The sequence below is a fragment of the Hippoglossus stenolepis genome, chromosome 2 (assembly GCF_022539355.2).
Source record: "Hippoglossus stenolepis isolate QCI-W04-F060 chromosome 2, HSTE1.2, whole genome shotgun sequence".
Taxonomy (NCBI): domain Eukaryota; kingdom Metazoa; phylum Chordata; class Actinopteri; order Pleuronectiformes; family Pleuronectidae; genus Hippoglossus; species Hippoglossus stenolepis.
In genome coordinates, this window is record NC_061484.1 from 19,948,337 (window position 1) to 19,971,759 (window position 23,423).

At 40.9% G+C, this 23,423-nt stretch overlaps 2 protein-coding genes across 2 annotated transcripts; both read right to left on the bottom strand.

The window, feature by feature from the left end:
- Positions 1-1,888: 1,888 nt before the first annotated feature.
- LOC118116197 (arachidonate 12-lipoxygenase, 12R-type-like) lies at positions 1,889-10,514 on the bottom strand. The gene is made up of 15 exons (XM_047343974.1): positions 10,485-10,514; positions 10,109-10,286; positions 9,748-9,949; positions 8,859-8,940; positions 8,600-8,719; positions 8,396-8,499; positions 5,957-6,123; positions 5,701-5,841; positions 5,279-5,482; positions 5,037-5,123; positions 4,765-4,934; positions 4,220-4,341; positions 4,012-4,112; positions 2,383-2,550; positions 1,889-2,282 (listed from the first exon to the last, which is right to left on the bottom strand). The coding sequence occupies exons 2-15, from the start codon at positions 10,259-10,261 to the stop codon at positions 2,103-2,105; spliced, it is 2,001 nt and encodes a 666-aa protein (XP_047199930.1). The 5' UTR covers positions 10,262-10,286; positions 10,485-10,514; the 3' UTR covers positions 1,889-2,102.
- Positions 10,515-12,604: 2,090 nt separating this feature from the next.
- Positions 12,605-21,514, bottom strand: LOC124854466 (arachidonate 12-lipoxygenase, 12R-type-like). Its single transcript, XM_047342048.1, has 14 exons — positions 21,344-21,514; positions 20,977-21,178; positions 20,068-20,149; positions 19,734-19,856; positions 19,524-19,627; positions 16,771-16,937; positions 16,514-16,654; positions 16,100-16,303; positions 15,860-15,946; positions 15,588-15,757; positions 14,382-14,503; positions 14,174-14,274; positions 13,449-13,616; positions 12,605-13,354 (listed from the first exon to the last, which is right to left on the bottom strand). The coding sequence occupies exons 1-14, from the start codon at positions 21,494-21,496 to the stop codon at positions 13,175-13,177; spliced, it is 2,004 nt and encodes a 667-aa protein (XP_047198004.1). The 5' UTR covers positions 21,497-21,514; the 3' UTR covers positions 12,605-13,174.
- Between the last annotated feature and the right edge of the window lie 1,909 nt (positions 21,515-23,423).

Sequence of the window (23,423 nt, forward strand, 5' to 3'; positions counted from 1 at the left end):
ACCACAGGAGCAGTATTGAGGCATTTATTAGTGTTTTTTCAGTTTTTTTTCTTTGCGTTTGAAAAATCAGTCACCATTTACTTAAATTGTATTGGATTTGGCTGTTACGCTGTTTCTCCCTGAACCTCCAAAAGTCAAACCCTTCACCCACCCCTCCATCGGCATAGCGGTAATTGGATCATTGGGTGAACTCTCCCTTTTAGGTCCGACAAGGAACTTTTGATTTCTGTTGATTTTGGCGCCTCTGTGGACAAAAGTGGTAGTGTTTCCACTGTCACCTGTCGTAAAAACCTCGGTCCACACAGCATGTGCGTTTGTTTTGGAAGGAGTGGAAAATCTACAGACATGTAGTGAGGTCAGGACAAACACCAAGAAAACACTGCGACACTGCAGATCTCTTTAGATTGTATTTACTGTGATGATATAACATGAAACAGGGACTGCATCAGTTTCCATCCCCTTCTTAGACCACCGTCTCTCTCTGCTGCTAATGTAGAATGAGTGAGTGATTTCTGGGTCAGGGTGAACTTACCAAAGTGCAACAAGGGGGGGTTCAAATATCAAATTTGTCAACATACTCATACAAAAATAAAGGTACAGAAAAATATGAATCCATTGGTCTGTAAAGACAATCTTTAACAATATTAGAGCTGATTTAACGTAACCATTGTTGAGTATTAAATACATTTATACAGATACTTCATCCCTACTCTTATTGTGGGCAAATGGAACAGCCCACCTGAGACAATACCAAGTCCCTTAATGTATAGGGGCTTAAAGTTGGCTGGAATATCAAACCACACCACAGAAAACAGCTGTTTGCAGAATGCATAGCGATGAGGTAATGTATTGTATGAGATCTCATTCTGAATTCATCCATCTTGTTTGCAAGAGTTGGCGAGGAACAGACTCTGCAGTACTGGTCAGTACGGGTTAGCCTTTAGCCTAGCCTATAGCCTAGCGTGTAGCCCGGCTCTCATCCCCCGCTTCCGTTTCCTCTCTTTTCTGCCTAAACACAGGCTTTTGACTGTCGTGAATCGTTGCTCCGACCTCGTGGGTAATCTGTCCCGACCAGACGTTGATAATAGTTTATAGAAGAAGCAACTTTTCTCTCTGATTGTCTCATCTGCTGTTGTAGGTCATAAAGAGGCAGCAATATTTAAAGAAGACTGTTTCATAATGAGTTAAAAACTCCTTGTAAAAACCCACCCAATCCTATTGTTTAATTGGTTAATTGACCAGCACCAGAATTCTGAGAATAGATTGATGTTGATGACTAATGTCTTGTCTGGTGGCGTCTGCTTTTGGGTCCCCATCTTAGTACAGTGTACTGACGGTCGCTCAGAAATATGAGTGGAGAAATTCACAATGTAAAACACACATTACAACCAAAGGATCCATCTGTCAATATAAGAACAATGAAAAGACACAATGTATCAAGATGTTGTTTTATATTGTTTTTATTGAGGCCTTTGCTGTGATTAATAAATAATAAATAAGCCACATGAATTTGATATTCATATAAACCATCATGATTGTTTTTATCCCTAAAACACATTGAAAAAAAGCTTGAAAGAAAGTTGTTTTCTTTTTTTAGTAACACTTCAAAAAGGAAAGAAAACAACAGTAAATCAACTTTCATTATTTCCCATTTACATTGTTTCTCACAAAAGTGACTTGATTAATTCAGCAATGAAGCTCTTTAGATGACTGGCTCACATGCAAACCTCAACACAGACGCTGTAATACACGTTCTAGATTGTTATCAAATTTATGAATTTTTATGTCGAGTCAGAAAACAATAAAACAGCTTCACATCTTAGATTTTATATTGTATGTTATTATTATTATTATATGTTAATGTTTATTTCTTTGATATATTGCTGTATATCCCTTTTCTATATCAATTATATTTAGGATGAGGAAAAAGATTTAAAACAGTAATTTTTCACCAGAGTTTGTAGTTTGATTGAAGAGTTGTATATAAGTCACAGAGCAGCATATAGTAAGATTGAAAAATACAGAATATAGAAGTTCTTTCCTTTTTCATTAATGTGACGCTGAAATAGGCCAACAGCTGAGGAGGTCGCTCATTTAAGTGTTTAAATGGCAACACTATTTTCAAAGTTGGCTGGATCCAAGTACGTGTACGGCAGACTCAGAGTTTCGTTTCTGTTTTTGATGACAACACTCAACAGGCGAAGATCTCGCTGGAAGCGCTTTATCTGTTTGCGGGGAAAACCCTCAGTGAAATATTGCTCTGGGTACTGGCCAAGCGGGACCTGATGTTCAGTGAATAAAAAAAATAAAATGGTATGATTATATGATTAATGTAATAATGGTATGATGTATAAAATATTTCATGAAGTCTTGCATACTCACAAAGTCAGAAGAGTCCTTGCTGAGCAGCCACATGGTGGACATGCCCTTAACTGTGGTGCTGATGTCAGGCAAAGTCTGCATCATAATGTGGTCTTTTGTTCCCTTTGTTGTTGGCGGAGGACGCTGCAGGGAGATGGGAGTGTTGGGCATCCAGGCACCATAGTCATACTACAATGAAGAAATGATAACTGGTTAATACTTTTTGAAGCAGTAGCACTGAGACCATATGAAAAATTAAAAGCAGTTTTCAGGAACGCTTGTGGCTTGGCTGTGGGGATGTCAGTCTCTTGATCAGTCGTTCCACTACTTAGTTCCAGACATAGATATTTCAGCTACTATTGGAAGGATTGCTATTATACTTTGTAGTAACATTCATGGACCCAAGAGGATAAGCACTTATCACTTTCGTGATCCCTTGACCTTTCCTCCAGCAGCACCATGATGTCTGGTGGTTTTGAGAGAAATGTCTCCAAACAATGCTCTGCTGGATTGCCAATGAATTTGGACGAGACATTATTGTTTCAGGATGAATTACAATTACTTTGGTTACCCTCTAAGTTTTCATATAACAATCTAAACTATTCTTATTTTTACTTTTTTGCTCACTTCTTTTTAATATTTGTGCTTATTACTAGGGATGCACCGATATGGAAATTCTTGGCCGATACCGATACCGATATTTGTTTATTACTTGCATGTGGCCTTCTTGGTGTGTAACGCCGGGTTTACACCGGGCGCTGAAGCGCCGCCCCGCGCCGCGCAGCGTTATTCTCAAGCGCGCAGCCGCCTGGCTGTTCACACCGGACCCGCATTTCTCCGCGTCGGTCAGCCCGTGATTCTCCGCTTGTTGTTGTATGTAACCCGTTCAATGTCGGGTGTCGGGGTAAATGACGTATTCTCCAAGCAAGCCTTTAGCCCCCCCCTCTCTCTCTTTTTATCTATATGACTGCTTGTGTGGCTGTAGTGGATGGGCAGAGGGGGACATTTAATTATGTGATTGGGAAAATTGGGAAAATTAAAACTCCAGAAGGGGAATACAAAGTATGGGATGCATATTTGATCATTTATATCATATCAAATATGTCATTTATATCGTTTAAAATCATTTTTCAGTCTGTTTCCTGGCGTGATACGCTCGCACGCCGAAACTATCGGTGAAGGGCGCTGGCGCGGCGCGGTGCATCGCAGCCCATGTGAACCGCACAAAGGTTTAACTGGGGTGGATGGGAGGCGCCTGGCTTTCCTTGGCGCTGCGCTGCGCGGCGCTTCAGCGCCCGGTGTAAACCCGGCGTCAGTGTACCATAATCTGGATGCCAGATTGGCAGGCTGCAGAAAACATACCAATGAATATCGGCCAATGTTATCGGTGAAAGTCAAGTTTATTACCGATACGCCGATAGCAGTAAACGAGGCGAATATCGGCCGCTACCGATATACGGCCGATACATCGGTGCACCACTACTTATTACCAAATGTTATGATATAAATAAAATCATTTTATGTTTATGCTCAAGGTTGTTGTAAAGGTCAGATATCACCTATTTGACCGGAATTCATTCATCCATGTCCATCCACCTTAACCACTCAGCACCATTACAATTGATCATCCCGGGTTATTAAAGGATTCACCTGTCCACTGTTCACAGCTGAGTGCTGGCATGAGCAGGTGAAGATCACCATGGTGACAAACTTGATCAGCTCATCCACGGTGGAAAGTTTCTGTGGAATTCCTGAGAACAGAGCATCAATTGCATTACTAAAAGATGAACTTGTCTAATGTTAAAATGACCAGATGAAGTTTGATCTATGATTGATGGTATTTTTTGGTATTTGGCACCTGTTTGTTCTTGAGAAAGGAATCCATGTTCAAAAATGTCCTGAATCCAGTCCTGCAGCTCAGAGTCCTTCACAACCACGTCGTCAGTCTTGTAGTAGTAGCTGAGTACTCCCTCCACAAACCTTGGACAAATGTGGAAAAGTACTGTAAAACACATTCCTCCTTGAAATACAAATTTTTATACACACTATAGTAGTAAGAGGCTCTTTGGTGAGATAATTTGATTGCCATCCCTTTAATAGATAATGTTAGCGACTGTTTTTATTCATGGAAAGTTAGCATGATGTTTGAAACAGTAACCAGACAAAATATACTTATTAACTTTCTTGCCAATATTTAGATGAGAAAATTGATTAATTGTGGCACTACAGCAAAGTGACTTAGCTTAGCATGAAAACTGGATGCAGGGGGAAACACAATGGACAACTTACAATAATGAACATGCTGCATCTCTTTTGTTTACGCACAAGCAGATGTGGTTTTGAGGGAATTACACAAGGTCAGAGCCAATCAGCAATAGTCTCACGACGAATAATCTGTCATACCTGAAGATGATATCCCAAAGCATGAGTCCATCATCCTTGTAGTAGTAGTTTGGTATGTCCCTAACCCCACGCTCATCAACGTCGTCTGGTATACAGAGGGACTTGTAGGTCATTGAGGACAGTGATCTCTTCAGGATTGTGAACATGGCCTCTCCTCCAGAGGCTGCAAACTAGGAAACAGTCAAATATGAAGGGAATATAGTGAAAAGACATGACAGAAAACAAATAGCTGTGTAATTGTAGGTCTTCACAGCGTGGTGGTCTTTTTGTACCTCTGTGAATACTCCTTTCTCAGAAATTAGAGCAAGTCGAGCAAGGATGTTGATTTGCAGAGTGTAGCGAGTGTGAGGTACAAGGAGCTGGGAGAAAGAGGACACTCTGTTATTAACATCATCGTTTGTCAAAAACAGAAATCTTAATGCCTCCTTGCCATTTAGCATTGTGAAATACTGGCACTTTATATAAAACACTAATACACAATGGTTCTTTAACTTCGGTGGATAGATTCTGTTACCTTGTACAGTGGATGCACCATGGGCACATTGCGCAGAAGTGACACTGCGAAAACTTCAGCCAGCATGTGAGTGCGCAGCAGGTGAACGTTGAGTTCATGTTCTTGGAAATCTGCACTTCTCACAAAGATCTTGGCCATCATCCAGTCATACGCAGAGTCAGTGGGAAAAAAGATTGGATTGTCATCTGCGGGGGTTTGCTTCAGCTACAGGACAAGATAGAGGGGCATGGTTAATTGAATCAATTTAATCCAACACAGATTCAAATAATTCATTCCAGCTGCTGCAGATGAAGTTTCCATTGTTTTGCTTGAAGACATTTTTAGCAAATTAGATGCTTCTCTATCCTTTTGAGTGATAGCTGCCTGGATCAATACTCAAACTTACAGCTTGTGTATGCGCCATGTTTGAGAGCTTAACTCACCTGAATAGCAATTGGCATCAACTTGTCCTGTGTTTTGTGGAGCAGGACGAGGGGGGCCATCAAGTACTGCTTCTTCCCATTGATGGTGTTTGGTGTCACTCCATCCAAACGCTTGTAGTCACAAAGGAATATGTTGCCTCTCTGTTTGAAATTATATTGAGGTTGAAAAAATCATCGGACGATCGGGTCAAAACATGGTTTTATCACAGAGAAAAATTAGATGTGAAGAAATTTGCAGTCAGTATGAGACGGTCACCTCTATTTCTTCCGTCAAGCTACCATGACCATGGAGGAAGACCATGTCATTAGTGACAGGAAAGTTTTTTGGCAGTACTTTGCAGCGTCTGATCATTATGGGGTTGACACCATTTAGATACTGGTAGGCAAAGAATTCATCCTCCTGCCATTGTTCCTCGACATATTCTAGGAAAAAAACAGAACAATCTGTTACACAGACTATTGTAATTCCTTATTATCAGGCTCCACCAGTTAGTCTTTACAGACTGTGCAGCTTGTCGCTGGTTTGTTTAGATCTTTCTCTGACGCATATACATTTCCTTCTTTGACATCTTTTTTTCCAATAATAAACAAAGTAAAGATGCTAATAGAGAAATAGCAAAGGACAGCAAACAATCATGATTTTGTTGAGTGGCTTGCTCGCAGTGAGGGAGCATCAAGCCGATTGGCAGACGCAGAGCGGAGTGGACAGGCTTGGGTGGAAGGTTTGACCATGTCCTGGATGTAGACTGGACCCGATCCATTCAAAGCACGGTATGCAAGTACTAGTTTCTTGAAATGGATACGGGCAGCCACTGGTAACCAGTGAAGGTAACGGAGGAGCGAAGAGAGTGAGTGAACTCAGGAAGGTTTAAGACCAGTCAAGCTGCTGCATTCTGGATGAGCTGCAGAGGTCGGATGGCACTAGCAGGTAGACCAGCCAGGAGGGAGTTGCAATAGCCTGAGATGACAAGAGCCTGGACCAGAACCTGTACTGCCTTCTGAGTGAGAAGGGGACGTATTCTCCTGATGTTGTGCAGCATGTATCTACACAAGTGGGTTGTTGTAGCAATGTTTGCAGTAAGGGAGAGTTGACTGTCGAGAATCACACCCAGGTTCCTAGCAGTCTGGGTGGGGGCTACCATGGAGTTGTCAATGTAATCGTAAGGTCATGTGTGGGAGAGCCTTTCCCTGCAAGGAAAAGTAGCTCAGCCTGTCAAGGTTAATTTTCAGGTGATGTGCGGACATCCACTGTGAGAAGTCAGTCAGACAGGCAGAGATTCATGCTGCTACCTGTGTTTCAGATTTGGGAAAAGAGAGAATTAGTTGGGTGTCATCTGGGTAGCTGTGGTAGGAAAAGCCATGTGAGTGAATGACAGAGCTGAGAGAGTAGGTGTACAGAGAGAAGAGGAGAGGACCCAGGACGGAACCTTGAGGGACCCCAGTTGTGAGAGGACAAGCTTCTGACACAGATCCTCTCCAAGTTACCCGGTCAGTGCAGTCTTTGAGGTAGGATGAGAGCAGGGAGAGAGCAGAGCCTGAGACACCCAGATCCTGAAGCGAGGAAATAAGGATCTGGTGGTTCACTGTGTCAAGTGCAGCAGAAAGGTCTAGAAGGATGAGAACAGAGGAGAGAGAGAGGCTGCTCCAGCAGTTGCTCAGAGGCAGTCTCAGTTGAGTGGCTTGCCTTGAAACCAGACTAGTGAGGATCAAGAAGGTTGTTCTGGTGAAGATAAGAGGAGAGTTGCATAAGGATAGCACATTCTAATGCTTTGGAAAGAAAGGAGAGAAGAGAGACAGGTTTGTAGTTGTTTACTTCAGACGGGTTGAGGGAGGGTTTCTTCAGAGGAGGGTTTACTCTTGCCTCCTCAAGAGAGTTAGGGAAACAGCCAGTTGACAGGGAAGTGTTAATGAGATGGGTGAGAAAAGGAAGAAATAGACTGGAGAATGTGAGAGGGGATGGGGTCAAGGGGTCAGGTGGTTTGGCGGGCGGAGGTTACCAGGGTAAGAACTTGATTGGGAGACAGGTGGGTGAAAGAGGAAAGAGAAGGGGATGAAGATGAAGATGAAGTTGATGGAAAGGTAATTATAGAAGGTGGGTTGGAGAAAGGGGAGCGTTTGTCATCTATCTTTTTTGTAAAAAAGATGACAAATAAACTTGGTCAAAGGGTGGAAGGAGGAGGGGGACTGGGGGGGTCAAGGAGGTTGGAAAAGATGAAGAAGAGTTTTTTGGGGTTCGAAAATGAGGATTGTATTTTAGTTTAAAAAGAGCTTTTGGCTGCAGAAATAGAGGCAGAGAAGGAGGAGAGAAGAGATTGATAAGTGAACGAGTCATCAGGGTGTTTAGATTTTCACCATTTCATTTCTGATGCTCGCATAGTGGCTCTGTCGGTGCGCACCGAGTCAGACAACCACGGAGCTGGGGAGGACTTGCGCACCTGTCGTGAAGTAAGAGGACAGAGAGAATCAAGAGAGGAGGACAGAGTAGAGAGGAGAGTGTCTGTGGCAGAGATAGGATGCATGAGTGAGAAAGAGACAGATGAAGGGAGGGCTGATAAAACAGATGAGGCCAGAGAGGAAGGAGAGAGGGAGCGAAAATAGTATAATGGGGGACTGTTAATTATCTGAATGAATACAGTTGACTATATACTATTATGGATACAATATCAAGTATCCGATTCATCTATCATTACAATACCTGATATATCAGTCGTCTTGCAGCGGAACACCCGTTCAAACGCATCAATGTCAGTCCATGGCTTGTTGCGTTTTTCCAGTCCTTTCAGGTGCAGCTCAACCTGCCTAGAAAATGAAAAACAAGTAACTTTATTGTAAAGTATTTGATAAACAGGCAGCCTAATGGTTAATTAATACATATCTGTGGGAATTTTTAGGACTTTACCCAATTGCTGCAGTCCAAACAAACTCTATATCCTTGGTGTAGGAGAACCTAACCTCATGAGGCAGAGAAAGAGGACTTTTTTCCTTAATGCAGTGCGGTAGTCCTTTCAACTCTTCCCAGCTAGAGAAAACAGAGGGGAGTAACCAATATTAACATTTTTAATTTAGAGTGTTGAAGCATATGATACTTGACCAGTATTTAATATTACATTTTGGCACCGCATGTTGTACTGTAATGCATTTTAAAAAAAATCTCTTACCAGTAGTCTTTCTTTCGACCAATGAGCTCCTGCTCCCTGGCATACTTGGCAAGAGTGTGGGTTTCTTCAAAGGCTTTCACAGCTTAAAAGAGGAAGCACAACAAGGTTAATTTTTTTTTAAACATAACAGTATGTTGGCAGGAATAAACTCTAGCTTATGGCAGGTGCAGCTCCAGGGGCGGCGTTAAGGGAGCGGAGACTTGTATTATAATTACCATATTGTAATATTCTAACATTTGTTTACGATGGAATATGTATACATTACACAGTGGCAACAGAGGCAAAATTAAGAAATATTATTTTAAAGCAATGGACAAGGATTGAGGAACACAATTACAAGAGAACAGAATACAAGAACATTAAGTAATAGTCTGGTAATTTGGTAAATGTTAAATTGGAAAGAGCAAAAAGAATACATACAAGTCGGTTCACTTCCGTTGAATTGTCAACCACTTGTCAAAAAGTGTTTTCCATATTTTTAGGTAGACATTTTCCTTATTTGCATGTTTATACCTTTATATACGTGAAATGAAATGTGGGTGTGGTGGAAAAGTAAATTTTTTGTTAGATTACTTATGAACTGAAGTCTTTCCGCGTTTAGATGACTTATTAAGCGTCTGGTGACTTATTATGATATTCAGATCCTGTCTCAAACCTGCGCCTAGGCAGAACCAGTCTGAATTGGCTCAGACAACAGCCTTAGTGCTCCTATATAAGATGTTTGCATTTGACTGTTCTCTATTAGCACCCTGAGATCCCTGTGGCCCGTTCATGGCCCCAAATTTAGAAAAATCTTAGATCCACCACTGGCTTGCGGGACTTGTCTTTGTTCTTCTTCTGTGTTCAGTAAATAGCACACAAGATGTAGGACAAGCTAATTTTCACAAACCTTTTCCCTCTCTGAAGAGGTGCACCTCACGGTCAGTGATCCAGCGGTGGACAGGAAAGCAGTATGTGTCTCCTTCAGGGGATCTCACCTCCACTTTAGAGGGGTACCAAGAGTTTTGGAAGACTAGGAAATGCTGCTTGTCTAGCTCTATCAGGAACAATGTTCCAAGGGATTTGCGGCAGCTGACAGTGAAATGTGCAACCTGGGGTAATGACAGTTTGAAAACATTTATCCATGAGGTGGAGATAAAGTGGATTTGACAGAATAAAGCACAACATGATGGCCTTACAACTTGCCTGAAATGTAGTAAATGTAAGAGTGTGCTATGAGTTTTAACTTAAGAGGGATACTCCAAACTTACGTCTCCTTTGATGAGGGCCCGAGACCCTTTGACGCTATTGAGCCTGCTGCGATTGCTCTCCCTTTCTGTGCCCACCAGCTTAATGTAGACATTGTTAGTGGTGCCAGCTAAGGCACAGTTGGTGGTGTAAACTGTTACTTCGTACTTGACCATTTTCACCCTGGAAAGTTGAAGAATCCTGGTAGGGACAGAATAACATTAATCAGTCTGTCAGCAATGATAATGTTAACTGTCACTAAATCAGCTTGAGTGCATAGAATCAATTAGAATAAAAAAGGTTATTATAATGACTCCTATTACATTTGTCTTTTCTTATTGATCTTTTGCAGTCAAATCATTGCAGACTTAAATCATTTCAAAAAATCATTTCTCTTACCTCTGCTGAAGAGATTGAGGAGTTTCGTTGATGGGAATCACCACTATCGTCTCATTTATACATCCAGTTTAGTGGGTGTGACTTGTTAGTTCAAATAACTAACTCTCACAAGGCAACATGCACCAGGAAAAACTACAGGAATGTGAAACTATGACAGAATAAGGCAGCACTTAAACATGTTATACTGTATATGAGGAAGGAGGAAGGAGATGGAGGAGACAAGAGGCTGAAATATTTTATCTGACTGATAAACACTGACATTTAAGAAATCGTGAAACATGAGTAACATGAGTAAGAAATGTAAATGTTTGCTTTTTGGGACTTCTGTTATCAGATTCTTTCCTGAACGGGGACCAGACAATGGCATTAAGTAATTCTCTAAAATCAGCTTTCAAAGAAACAGAATTGGGTCAGTCCCTGTTTTTGTGGAGGAAACATGATATGTGTGTTTTGAGCAAATAACTTTAATTATCTCATTCACTCATAGCCTTTACAAAATAATGTAGAAAATAATTCTGTCAATAATTAAAATGAGACTTTCCGCATGACGTGTGATGTCAGAACGGACTCTCAGAGAAAACTGGGAGCATAGGTGAGGTAATATATTTTGTCCTTCCTTAAACTACCCCCAGACTGTTGGATGGACTTTCACTCAGTGTACTTACACAAGTAGACATACAATTAACTACAGACCACAAGAGATTAGCAAAATTAACATAACTACTATATGCAAATAGAGGTAAACTGTACAATACAGTAGTGCAACGGTAAACAAGGGTGGACAACATTTAAATACTGATCGGCTGATATGGTGGAATTGTGACCAGAGGACAATAGTGAAGACTCCAAATCTTTTGACCACAATCCCTGATTAAAACAACTCCATGAGTTGTTAAGACCCCATTAGGTCAGGAGGTGTTTGTGTGTTATCATACACACAAGCTGAGCTTTATTTTACTGGCTTTGATTGTCTTTGCTTATCGGATGAATACAATCCAACAGGCCATTGCACTGAAAGTAAGGTTGGCTGTAAACCTGGTAACAATGCCCTGCAGTTACTTCTCTTTGCACGTCATCCAAAACCTTATCAACTCTTCTGCGGATTCTGTTTCCACTGCAGAAAAAAAGTAGATGGAGTATTCTGAATAAATGAGCAGATTAGATAAAACATCCAAATCCTCACTGTCAGTAATAAACATATATTTTATATATATCATATAAACAATCCAATACATTCAAAGGAACTGATGACTTCTACTTCAGACATATGAAAAGATACACAAAAAACATAACATCCCTCCACACTACTTGTGCGGTGTTATCCAAGTGTCCACAAGTCCCAACATTCACATTCGACTCCAAACGGCGTCATTACACCACATTTTTAGCCTAAATATTCACCGATATCTTCCTATGAGGTGCGTTCATGGAGCCTCTGACACACCATTGTGTGGCTACGTCCGCTAGCTTAGCCACTTCCAGTGGAATTATAGGCTTAAAATATGGTGTAAATGACACCGTTTCAATTCGAATATGAATACGAACATAGCCTATAGCCTAGCACGTCATCCGGTTAGCTTCCCCTGCTTCTGTTTCCTCTCTTTTCTGCCTAAACACCGGCTTTTGACTGTCGTAAATCATTGCCACAGATGTTGAAAATAGTTTATAGGAAAAGCCATTTTTCTCCCTGATTGTCTCATCTGCTGTTGTAGGTCATAAAGAGGCAGCAATATTTAAATAAGACTGTTTCATAATGAGTTAAAAACTCCTTGTGGGGGCTTCAAGTAAAAACCCACCCAGTCCAATTGTTTAATTGGTTGATTAATTGACCAGCACCAGAATTCTGAGAATAGATTGATGTTGATGACTAATGTCTTGTCTGGTGGCGTCTGCTTTTGGGTCCCCATCTTAGTACAGTGTACTGACGGTCGCTCAGAAATACGAGTGTAGAAATTCACAATGTAAAACTACACATTACAACCAAAGGATCCATCTGTCAATATAAGAACAATGAAAAGAGACAATGTATCAAGATGTTGTTTTGTATTGTCTTTATTGAGGCCTTTGCTGTGATTAGTAAATAAGCCACATGAATTTTATATTCATATAAACCATCATGATTGTTTTTATCCCTAAAACACATTGAAAAAAAGCTTGAAAGAAAGTTGTTTTCTTTTTTTAGTAACACTTCAAAAAGGAAAGAAAACAACAGTAAATCAACTTTCATTATTTCCCATTTACATTGTTTCTCACAAAAGTGACTTGATTAATTCAGCAATGAAGCTCTTTAGATGACTGGCTCACATGCAAACCTCAACACAGACGCTGTAATACACGTTCTAGATTGTTATCAAATTTATGAATTTTTATGTCGAGTCAGAAAACAATAAAACAGCTTCACATCTTAGATTTTATATTGTATGTTATTATTATTATTATTATATGTTAATGTTTATTTCTTTGATAAATTGCTGTATATCCCTTTTCTATATCAATTATATTTAGGATGAGGAAAAAGATTTAAAACAGTAATTTTTCACCAGAGTTTGTAGTTTGATTGAAGAGTTGTATATAAGTCACAGAGCAGCATATAGTAAGATTGAAAAATACAGAATATAGAAGTTCTTTCCTTTTTCATTAATGTGACGCTGAAATAGGCCAACAGCTGAGGAGGTCGCTCATTTAAGTGTTTAAATGGCAACACTATTTTCAAAGTTGGCTGGATCCAAGTACGTGTACGGCAGACTCAGAGTTTCGTTTCTGTTTTTGATGACAACACTCAACAGGCGAAGATCTCGCTGGAAGCTCTTTATCTGTTTGCGGGGAAAACCCTCAGTGAAATATTGCTCCGGGTACTGGCCAAGCAGGACCTGATCGGTGAAAAAAAAAAAAAAGGTATGATTATATGATTAATGTACTAATGGTATGATGTATATAATATTTCATGAAGTCTTGCATACTTACAAAGTCAGAAGAGTCCTTAGTGAGCAGCCACATGGTGGACATGCCCTTAAGTGTGGTGCCGATGTCAGGCAAAGTCTGCATCATAATGTCTTCTTTTGGTCCCTTTGTTGTTGGCGGACGACGCTGCAGGGAGATGGGAGTGTTGGGCATCCAGGCACCATAGTCATACTACAATGAAGAAATGATAACTGGTTAATACTTTTTGAAGCAGTAGCACTGAGACCATATGAAAAATTAAAAGCAGTTTTCAGGAACGCTTGTGGCTTGGCTGTGGGGATGTCAGTCTCTTGATCAGTCGTTCCACTACTTAGTTCCAAGAGGATAAGCACTTATCACTTTCGTGATCCCTTGACCTTTCCTCCAGCAGCACCATGATGTCCGGTGGTTTTGAGAGAAATGTCTCCACACAATGCTCTGCTGGATTGCCAATGAATTTGGACGAGACATTATTGTTTCAGGATGAATTACAATTACTTTGGTGACCCTCTAAGTTTTCATATAACAATCTAAATTATTCTTATTTTTACTTTTTGGCTCAATACTTTTCATTATTTGTGCTTATTACCAAATGTTATGATATAAACACTATAATTTTTTGTTTACTTCCAAGGTTGTTGTAAAGGTCAGATATCACCTATTTGACCAGAATTCATTCATCCATGTCCATCCACCTTAACCACTCAGCACCATTACAATTGATCATCCCGGTTTATTAAAGGATTCACCTGTCCACTGTTCACAGCTGAGTGCTGGCCTGAGCAGGTGAAGATCACCATGGTGACAAACTTGATCAGCTCAGCCACGGTGGAAAGTTTCTGTGGAATTCCTGAGAACAGAGCATCAATTGCATTACTAAAAGATGAACTTGTCTAAGGTTAAAATGACCAGATGAAGTTTGATCTATGATTGATGGTATTTTTTGGTATTTGGCACCTGTTTGTTCTTGAGAAAGGAATCCATGTTCAAAAATGTCCTGAATCCAGTCCTGCAGCTCAGAGTCCTTCACAACCACGTCGTCAGTCTTGTAGTAGTAGCTGAGTACTTCCTTCACAAACCTTGGACAAATGTGGAAAAGTACTGTAAAACACATTCCTCCTTGAAATACACATTTTTATACACACTATAGTAGTAAGAGGCTCTTTGGTGAGATAATTTGATTGCCATCCCTTTAATAGATAATGTTAGCGACTGTTTTTATTCATGGAAGTTAGCATGATGTTTGAAACAGTAACCAGACAAAATATACTTATTAACTTTCTTGCCAATATTTAGATGAGAAAATTGATTAATTGTGGCACTACAGCAAAGTGACTTAGCTTAGCATGAAAACTGGATGCAGGGGGAAACACAATGGACAACTTACAATAATGAACATGTTGCATCTCTTTTGTTTAAGCACAAGCAGATGTGGTTTTGAGGGAATTGCACAAGGTCGGAGCCCATCAGCAATAGTCTCACGATGAATAATCCTCTGGCAGATATTTGGACCAAGACTCCATCTTACATTCGCCGAACACTGTTTACAGTCTGACTAGTTTCTATTATCACACGAGTCAAACGTTTCTCCATACAAAACACAAACAGTGATACTTTTTGTTGGTGTTTTAGGTCCATACAACATTTTGGCTAATCTACAGTGTATATAGCTAATGGGAATAATTTCAGATAATAAACTGTTGGTAAAAAAAGGGAGGACACATGATGTTGAGCATGATCACTTACTTTGACTGCAAATTGTCTTTGCGTAAACAATATGTATAGTATCCTCAGTATTGCTGATGTCTATACAGTAAATTTGTTGACTCATATTTACAGTATACTGGCTAATACAGCTGCAGTGAAGTGTAGATAATGTCAGATCAGAAAAATACTAGCACTTTGAATAACATCGAATATAATTTACCCTCAAATCATTTATTTGTATTTTCAGGTTACATTCCTGTGAGGATTGGTGCTCTCTGTTAGCGGGGCAATCTCATTGACACAGATGTGTTGCCTTTGTGCTGGCCAGCTAATCTGTCCTCATTACCATCACTTCAGTTGAAGAAAGCATGTGATCCAGCAAATAATTATACCAGGTATTAGAAACAGTTTTTCCCTGCTTGTGAGATAATGCAAAATGAAAAATGTCTGTCATACTTGAAGATGATATCCCAGAGCATGAGTCCATCATCCTTGTAGTAGTAGTTTGGTATGTCCCTAACCCCACGCTCATCAACGTCGTCTGGTATACAGAGGGACTTGTAGGTCATTGAGGACAGTGATCTCTTCATGATTGTGAACATGGCCTCTCCCCCAGAGGCTGCAAACTAGGAAACAGTCAAATATGAAGGGAATATAGTGAAAAGACATGACAGAAAACAAATTGCTGTGTAATTGTAGGTCTTCAGAGCCTGGTGGTCTTTTTGTACCTCTGTGAATACTCCTTTCTCAGAAATTAGAGCAAGTCGAGCCAAGATGTTGATTTGCAGAGTGTAGCGAGTGTGAGGTACAAGGAGCTGGGAGAAAGTGGACACTGTTATTAACATCATCATTTGTCAAAAACAGAAATCTTAATGCTTCCTTGCCATTTAGCATTGTGAAATACTGGCACTTTATATAAAACACTAATACACAATGGTTCGTTAACTTCTGTTGATAGATTCTGTTACCTTGTACAGTGGATGCACCATGGGCACATTGCGCAGAAGTGACACTGCGAAAACTTCAGCCAGCAGGTGAGTGCGCAGCAGGTGAACGTTGAGTTGATGTTCTTGGAAATCTGCACTTCTCACAAAGATCTTGGCCATCATCCAGTCATACGCAGAGTCAGTGGGAAAAAAGATTGGATTGTCATCCGCGGGGGTTTGCTTCAGCTACAGTACAAGATAGAGGGGCATGGTTAATTGAATCAATTTAATCCAACACAGACAGAAATAATTCATTCCAGCTGCTGCAGATGAAGTTTCCATTGTTTTGCTTGAAGACATTTTTAGAAAATTAGATGCTTCTCTATCCTTTGAGTGATAGCTGCCTGGATCAAACTTACAGCTTGTGTATGCGCCATGTTTGAGAGCTTAACTCACCTGAATAGCAATTGGCATCAACTTGCCCTGTCTTTTGTGGAACAGGACGAGGGGGGCCATCAAGTACTGCTTCTTCCCATTGATGGTGTTTGGTGTCACTCCATCCAAACGCTTGTAGTCACAAAGGAATATGTTGCCTCTCTGTTTGAAATTATATTGAGGTTGAAAAAATCATTGGACAATTGGGGTTAAAACATGGTTTTATCACAAAGATAAATTAGATATGAAGAAATTTGCAGTCAGTATGAGACGGTCACCTCTATTTCTTCCGTCAAGCTACCCTGACCATGGAGGAAGACCATGTCATTAGTGACTGGAAAGTTTTCTGGCAGTACTTTGCAGCGTCTGATCATTATGGGGTTGACACCATTTAGATACTGGGAGGCAAAGAATTCATCCTCCTGCCATTGTTCCTGGACATATTCTAGGAAAAAAACAGAACAATCTGTTACAGACTATTGTAATTCCTTATTATCAGGCTCCACCAGTAAGTCTTTACAGACTGTGCAGCTTGTCGCTGGCATGTTTAGATGTTTCTCTGACGCATATACATTTCCTTCTCTGTCAACTTTTTTCCAATAATAAACTAAGTAAAGATGCTAATAGAGAAATAGCCAGTTCCTCAGCCCTCAAGGATAAGGGACACCGTTTAGGATGGTAATGTACGTATTTTGGCCAGAGAAGACATTTGGTTTAAAAGAGGAGCGATAGAAGCCATCTTTGTCAACCTGACAACCCAGAACAACAAGAACCAAGTGAGTAAAATTGCTTCAAAAAAGCCAAACTACAAGTGCTACATGTAGGTTCCATATAAGTGCAACTAAAGAGAATTTTTATTTTTTAACCAAAGTGTAGTCAGAAGAGATGTTTCTTTAATCTGCAGATGCATATATTTTCTGCTGTCCTGATGTCAATTGGGAGCTTACTTCAACTTTTGAGAGCCAGGACAGCAAACAGTCATGATTTTGTTGAGTGGCTAGCTCGCAGTGAGGGAGCATCAAGCCGATTGGCAGACGCAGAGCGGAGTGGACGGGCTTGGGTGGAAGGTTTGACCATGTCCTGGATGTAGACTGGACCCGATCCATTCAAAGCACGGTATGCAAGTACTAGTTTCTTGAAACGGATACGGGCAGCCACTGGTAACCAGTGAAGGTAACGGAGGAGCAAAGAGAGTGAGTGAACTCAGGAAGGTTTAAGACCAGTCAAGCTGCTGCATTCTGGATGAGCTGCAGAGGTCGGATCGCACTAGCAGGTAGACCAGCCAGGAGGGAGTTGCAATAGTCTAGGCCTGAGATGACAAGAGCCTGGACCAGAACCTGTACTGCCTTCTGAGTGAGAAGGGGACGTATTCTCCTGATGTTGTGCAGCATGTATCTACACAAGTGGGTTGTTGTAGCAATGTTTGCAGTAAGGGAGAGTTGACTGTCGAGAATCACACCCAGGTTCCTAGCAGTCTGGGTGGGGGCTACCATGGAGTTGTCAATGTAATCGTAAGGTCATGTGTGGGAGAGCCTTTCCCTGCAAGGAAAAGTAGCTCAGCCTGTCAAGGTTAATTTTCAGGTGATGTGCGGACATCCACTGAGAGAAGTCAGTCAGACAGGCAGAGATTCATGCTGCTACCTGTGTTTCAGATTGGGGAAAAGAGAGAATTAGTTGGGTGTCATCTGGGTAGCTGTGGTAGGAAAAGCCATGTGAGTGAATGACAGAGCTGAGAGAGTAGGTGTACAGAGAGAAGAGGAGAGGACCCAGGACGGAACCTTGAGGGACCCCAGTTGTGAGAGGACAAGCTTCTGACACAGATCCTCTCCAAGTTACCCGGTAAGTGCGGTCTTTGAGGTAGGATGAGAGCAGGGAGATAGCAGAGCCTGAGACACCCAGATCCTGAAGGGAGGATATAAGGATCTGGTGGTTCACTGTGTCAAGTGCAGCAGAAAGGTCTAGAAGGATGAGAACAGAGGAGAGAGAGAGGCTGCTCCAGCAGTTGCTCAGAGGCAGTCTCAGTTGAGTGGCTTGCCTTGAAACCAGACTAGTGAGGATCAAGAAGGTTGTTCTGGTGAAGATAGGAGGAGATCTGCATAAGGATAGCACATTCTAATGCTTTGGAAAGAAAGGAGAGAAGAGAGACAGGTCTGTAGTTGTTTACTTCAGACGGGTTGAGGGAGGGTTTCTTCAGAGGAGGGTTTACTCTTGCCTCCTCAAGAGAGTTAGGGAAACAGCCAGTTGACAGGGAAGTGTTAATGAGATGGGTGAGAAAAGGAAGAAATAGACTAGAGAATGTGAGAGGGGATGGGGTCAAGGGGTCAGGTGGTTTGGCGGGTGGAGGTTACCAGGGTAAGAACTTGATTGGGAGACAGGGGGGTGAAAGAGGAAAGAGAAGAGGATGAAGATGAAGATGAAGTTGATGGAAAGGTAATTATAGAAGGTGGGTTGGAGAAAGGGGAGCGTTTGTCATCTATCTTTTTTGTAAAAAAGTGGACAAAGTGACTTGGTGGGAGGGGGACTGGGGGTCAAGGAGGTTGGAAGAGATGAAGAGTTTTTAGGGTTCGAAAATGAGGATTGTATTTTAGTTTAAAAAGAGCTTTTGGCTGCAGAAATAGAGGCAGAGAAGGAGGAGACAAGAGATTGATAAGTGAACGGGTCATCAGGGTGTTTAGATTTTCACCATTTCATTTCTGATGCTCGCATAGTGGCTCTGTCGGTGCGCACCGAGTCAGACAACCACGGAGCTGGGGAGGACTTGCGCACCTGTCGTGAAGTAAGAGGACAGAGAGAATCAAGAGAGGAGGACAGAGTAGAGAGGAGAGTGTCTGTGGCAGAGATAGGATGCATGAGTGAGAAAGAGACAGATGAAGGGAGGGCTGATAAAACAGATGAGGCCAGAGAGGAAGGAGAGAGGGAGCGAAAATAGTATAATGGTGCACTGTTAATTATCTGAATGAATACAGTTGATTATATACTATTATGGATACAATATCAAGTATCCGATTCATCTATCATGATAGCACAGTACCGGATACTTCAGTCGTCTTGCAGCGGAACACCCGATCAATCGCATCAATGTCAGTCCATGGCTCGTCGCGTTTTTCCAGTCCTTTCAGTTGCAGCTCAATCTCCCTAGAAAATGAAAAACAAGTAACTTTATTGTAAAGTATTTGGTAATTTGATAAACAGCAGCTTAATGGTTAATTAATACATATCTGTGGGAATTTTAGGACTTTACCCAATTGCTGCAGTCCAAACAAACTCTGTCTGCTTTGTGAAGGAGAACATAACCCCAGGAGGCAGAGAAAGAGGACTTTTCCCCTTAATGCAGTGAGGTAGTCCTTCTTTCAACCCTTCCCAGCTAGAGAAAACAGAGGGGAGTAACGAACTGTTAACAGTATTAATTTAGAGTGTGAAAGCATATAATACTTGACCAGTATTCAATATTACATTTGGGCACTACATGTTGTACTGTAATGCATTTAAAAAATAAAAAAAGGTGAAGGCGGTTTGGGTGCATGTTAGCTTTGAGGTATACAATGCTAATAATTTTACAAGCTCTGATCTCTTACCAGTAGTCTTTTTTTTTACCAATGAGCTCCTGCTCCCTGGCATACTTGGCAAGAGTGTGGGTTTCTTCAAAGGCTATCACAGCTTAAAAGAGGAAGCACAACAAGGATAATGTTTTTGAAACATAACAGTATGTTGGCAGGAATAAACTCTTTCTTATGGCAGGTGCAGCTCCAGGGGCGGCGTAAAGGGAGTGGTCACTTACATTATAATATTAAAAAAAAAAAGTAAAGTCTTATTTATTGTTTTTTTTACGATGGAATATGTATACATTACACAGTGGCGACAGAGGCAAAATTAAGAAATGTCCTTTTAAAGCTATGGACAAGGATTGAGGAACATAATTACAATAGAACAGTATACAAGAGGGTTAATTAATATTCTGCATTTGGTAAATGTTAAATTGGAAAGAGCAAAAAGAATACATAAGAGTTGGTTCACTCCCGTTGAATTGTCAACCACTTGTCAAGAAGTGTTTTCCATATTTTTAGGAAGACATTTTCCTTACTTGCATGTTTATAGCTTTATATATGTGAAATAAAAATGTGGGTGTGGTGGGAAAATAAATTGTTTGTTTGTAGTCTGAACCTTTTGTTAGATTACTGACCTCTTTCCACTTTTAGATGACTTATTAACCGTCTGGTGACTTATTATGTTATTCAGATCCTGTTCCAAAACTGCGCCTAGGCAGAACCAGTCTGAATTGACTCAGACAACAGCCTTAGTGCTCCTATATAAGATGTTTGCATTTGTCTGTTCTCTATTAGCACCCTGAGATCCCTGTGGCCCCTTCATGGCCCCAAATTTCGAAAAATCTTAGATCCACCACTGGCTTGCGGGACTTGTCTTTGTTCTTCTTCTGTGTTCAGTAAATAGCACACAAGATGTAGGACAGGCTAATTTTCACGAACCTTTTCCCTCTCTGAAGCGGTGCACCTCACGGTCAGTGATCCAGCAGTGGACAGGAAACCAGTATGTCTCTCTTTCAGGGGATCTCACCTCCACTTTAGAGGGGTACCAAGAGTCTTGGAACAATAGGAAATTCTGCGTGTCTAGCTCTATCAGGAACAATGTTCCAAGAGATTTGGGGCAGCTGACAGTGAAATGTGCAACCTGGGGTAATGACAGACACAGTTTGAAAACATTTATCCATGAGGTGGAGATAAAGTGGATTTGATAGAATAAAGCACAACATGATGGCCTTACAACTTGCCTGAAATGTAGTAAATGTAAGAGTGTGCTATGAGTTTTAACTTAAGAGGGATACTCTAAACTTACTTCTCCTTTGATGAGGGCCCGAGACCCTTTGAAGCCATTAAGCCAGCTGCGATTGCTCTCTCCTTCTGTGCCCACCAGCTTAATGTAGACATTGTTAGTGGTGGCGGCTAAGGCGCAGTTGGTGGTGAAAACTGTTACTTCGTACTTGACCATTTTCAACCTAGAAAGTTGAAGAATCCTGGTAGGGACAGAATAACATTAATCAGTCTGTCAGCAATGATAATGTTAACTGTCACTAAATCAGCTTGAGTGCATAGAATCAATTAGAATAAAAAAGGTTATTATAATGACTCCTATTAAATTTCTCTTTTCTTATTGATCTTTTGCAGTCAAATCATTGCAGACTTAAATCATTTCAAAAAATCATTTCTCTTACCTCTGCTGAAGAGATTGAGGAGTTTCATTGATGGGAATCACCACTATCATCTCTTTTATACATCCAGTTTAGTGGGTGTGACTTGTTAGTTCCAATAACTGACTCTCACAAGGCAACATGCCAGATTAAGGCAGCACTTAAACATGTTAGAGATATGAGGAAGGAGGCAGGAGATGGAGGAGATAAGAGGCTGAAATATTTTATCTTACTGATAAACACTAAGACATTTTAGAAATCGTGAAACATGAGTAATATGAATAAGAAATGCAAATATTCGCTTTTTGGGACGTCTGTTATCGGACTCTATCCTGAACTGGGACCAGACAATGGCATTAAGTAATTCTGTAAAACCAGCTTTCAAAGAAACAGGATTGGGTCAGTCCCTGCTTTTGTGGAGGAAACATGATATGTGTGTTTTGAGCAAATAACTTTAATTCTCTCATTCGCATACCCAAAATGATCATAACTACTCTGTGCAAATAGAGGTAAACTGTACAATACAGTAGTGCAACGGAAAACAAGGGTTGACAAAAAACATCTAAATACTGATCGGCTGATATGGTGGAATTGTGATCAGAAGACAATAGTGCAGAGTCCAAATCTTTAACCACAATCATTAATTAAAACAACTCCATGAGTTGTCAAGACCCCGTTAGGTCAGGAGGTGTTTGTGTGTTATCATACACATGAGCTCAGGTTTATTTTACTGGCTTTGATTGTCTTTGCTTATCGGATGAATACAATCCAACAGGCCATTGCACTGAAAGTAAGGTTGGCTGTAAACCTGGTAACAATGCCCTGCAGTTACTTCTCTTTGCACGTCATCCAAAACCTTATCAACTCTTCTGCGGATTCTGTTTCCACTGCAGAAAAAAACTAGATGGAGTATTCTGAATAAATGAGCAGATTAGATAAAACATCCAAATCCTCACCGTCAATAATAAAGATATATTTTATATATATCATTTAAACAATCCAATACATTTAAAGGAACTGGTGACTTCTACTTCAGACTTAATAAAAAAAAAGAGAAAAAACATAACATCCCTCTATACTACTCGGTCGGTGTTATCGAAGTGTCCACAAGTCCCGACATCCACATTCGACTCCAAACGGCGTCATTTACATCACATTTTTAGCCTAAATATCCACCGATATCTTCCTATGAGGTGCGTTCATGGAGCCTCTGACACACCATTGTGTGGCTACGTCCGCTAGCTTAGCCACTTCCAGTGGAATTATAGGCTTGAAACATGGTGTAAATGACACCGTTTCAAGTCGAATATGAAAACGAACATAGCCTATAGCCTAGCATGTAGTCCGGTTAGCTTTCCACCGCTTCTGTTTCCTCTCTTTTCTGCCTAAACACAGGCTTTTGACTGTCGTAAATCGTTGCTCTGACCTCGTAGGTCAGGGGTCAGCAACCTAAGGCACGCATGCCATCATTGGCACGCGGCACCATATTCATTGGCACACAGGCGATTTCTTAGTAAAGAAATGTTCAAATGTCTTGCCGTCACGCAGCCTGTATTATTTAGCGTGATTGATGTTAACACCTCCCAGCCACTAGGTGCCAGTTATGCGCCATAGGCTGGATGCCAATCGCCTCTAAATAATAATAAGAAGAAGCCTCCCAGCCGGCGCTGCTCGCATTTTCCCACATGAATCTCCGTGAAGTGCAGCCGTTCAGGTGTATTGGTGATG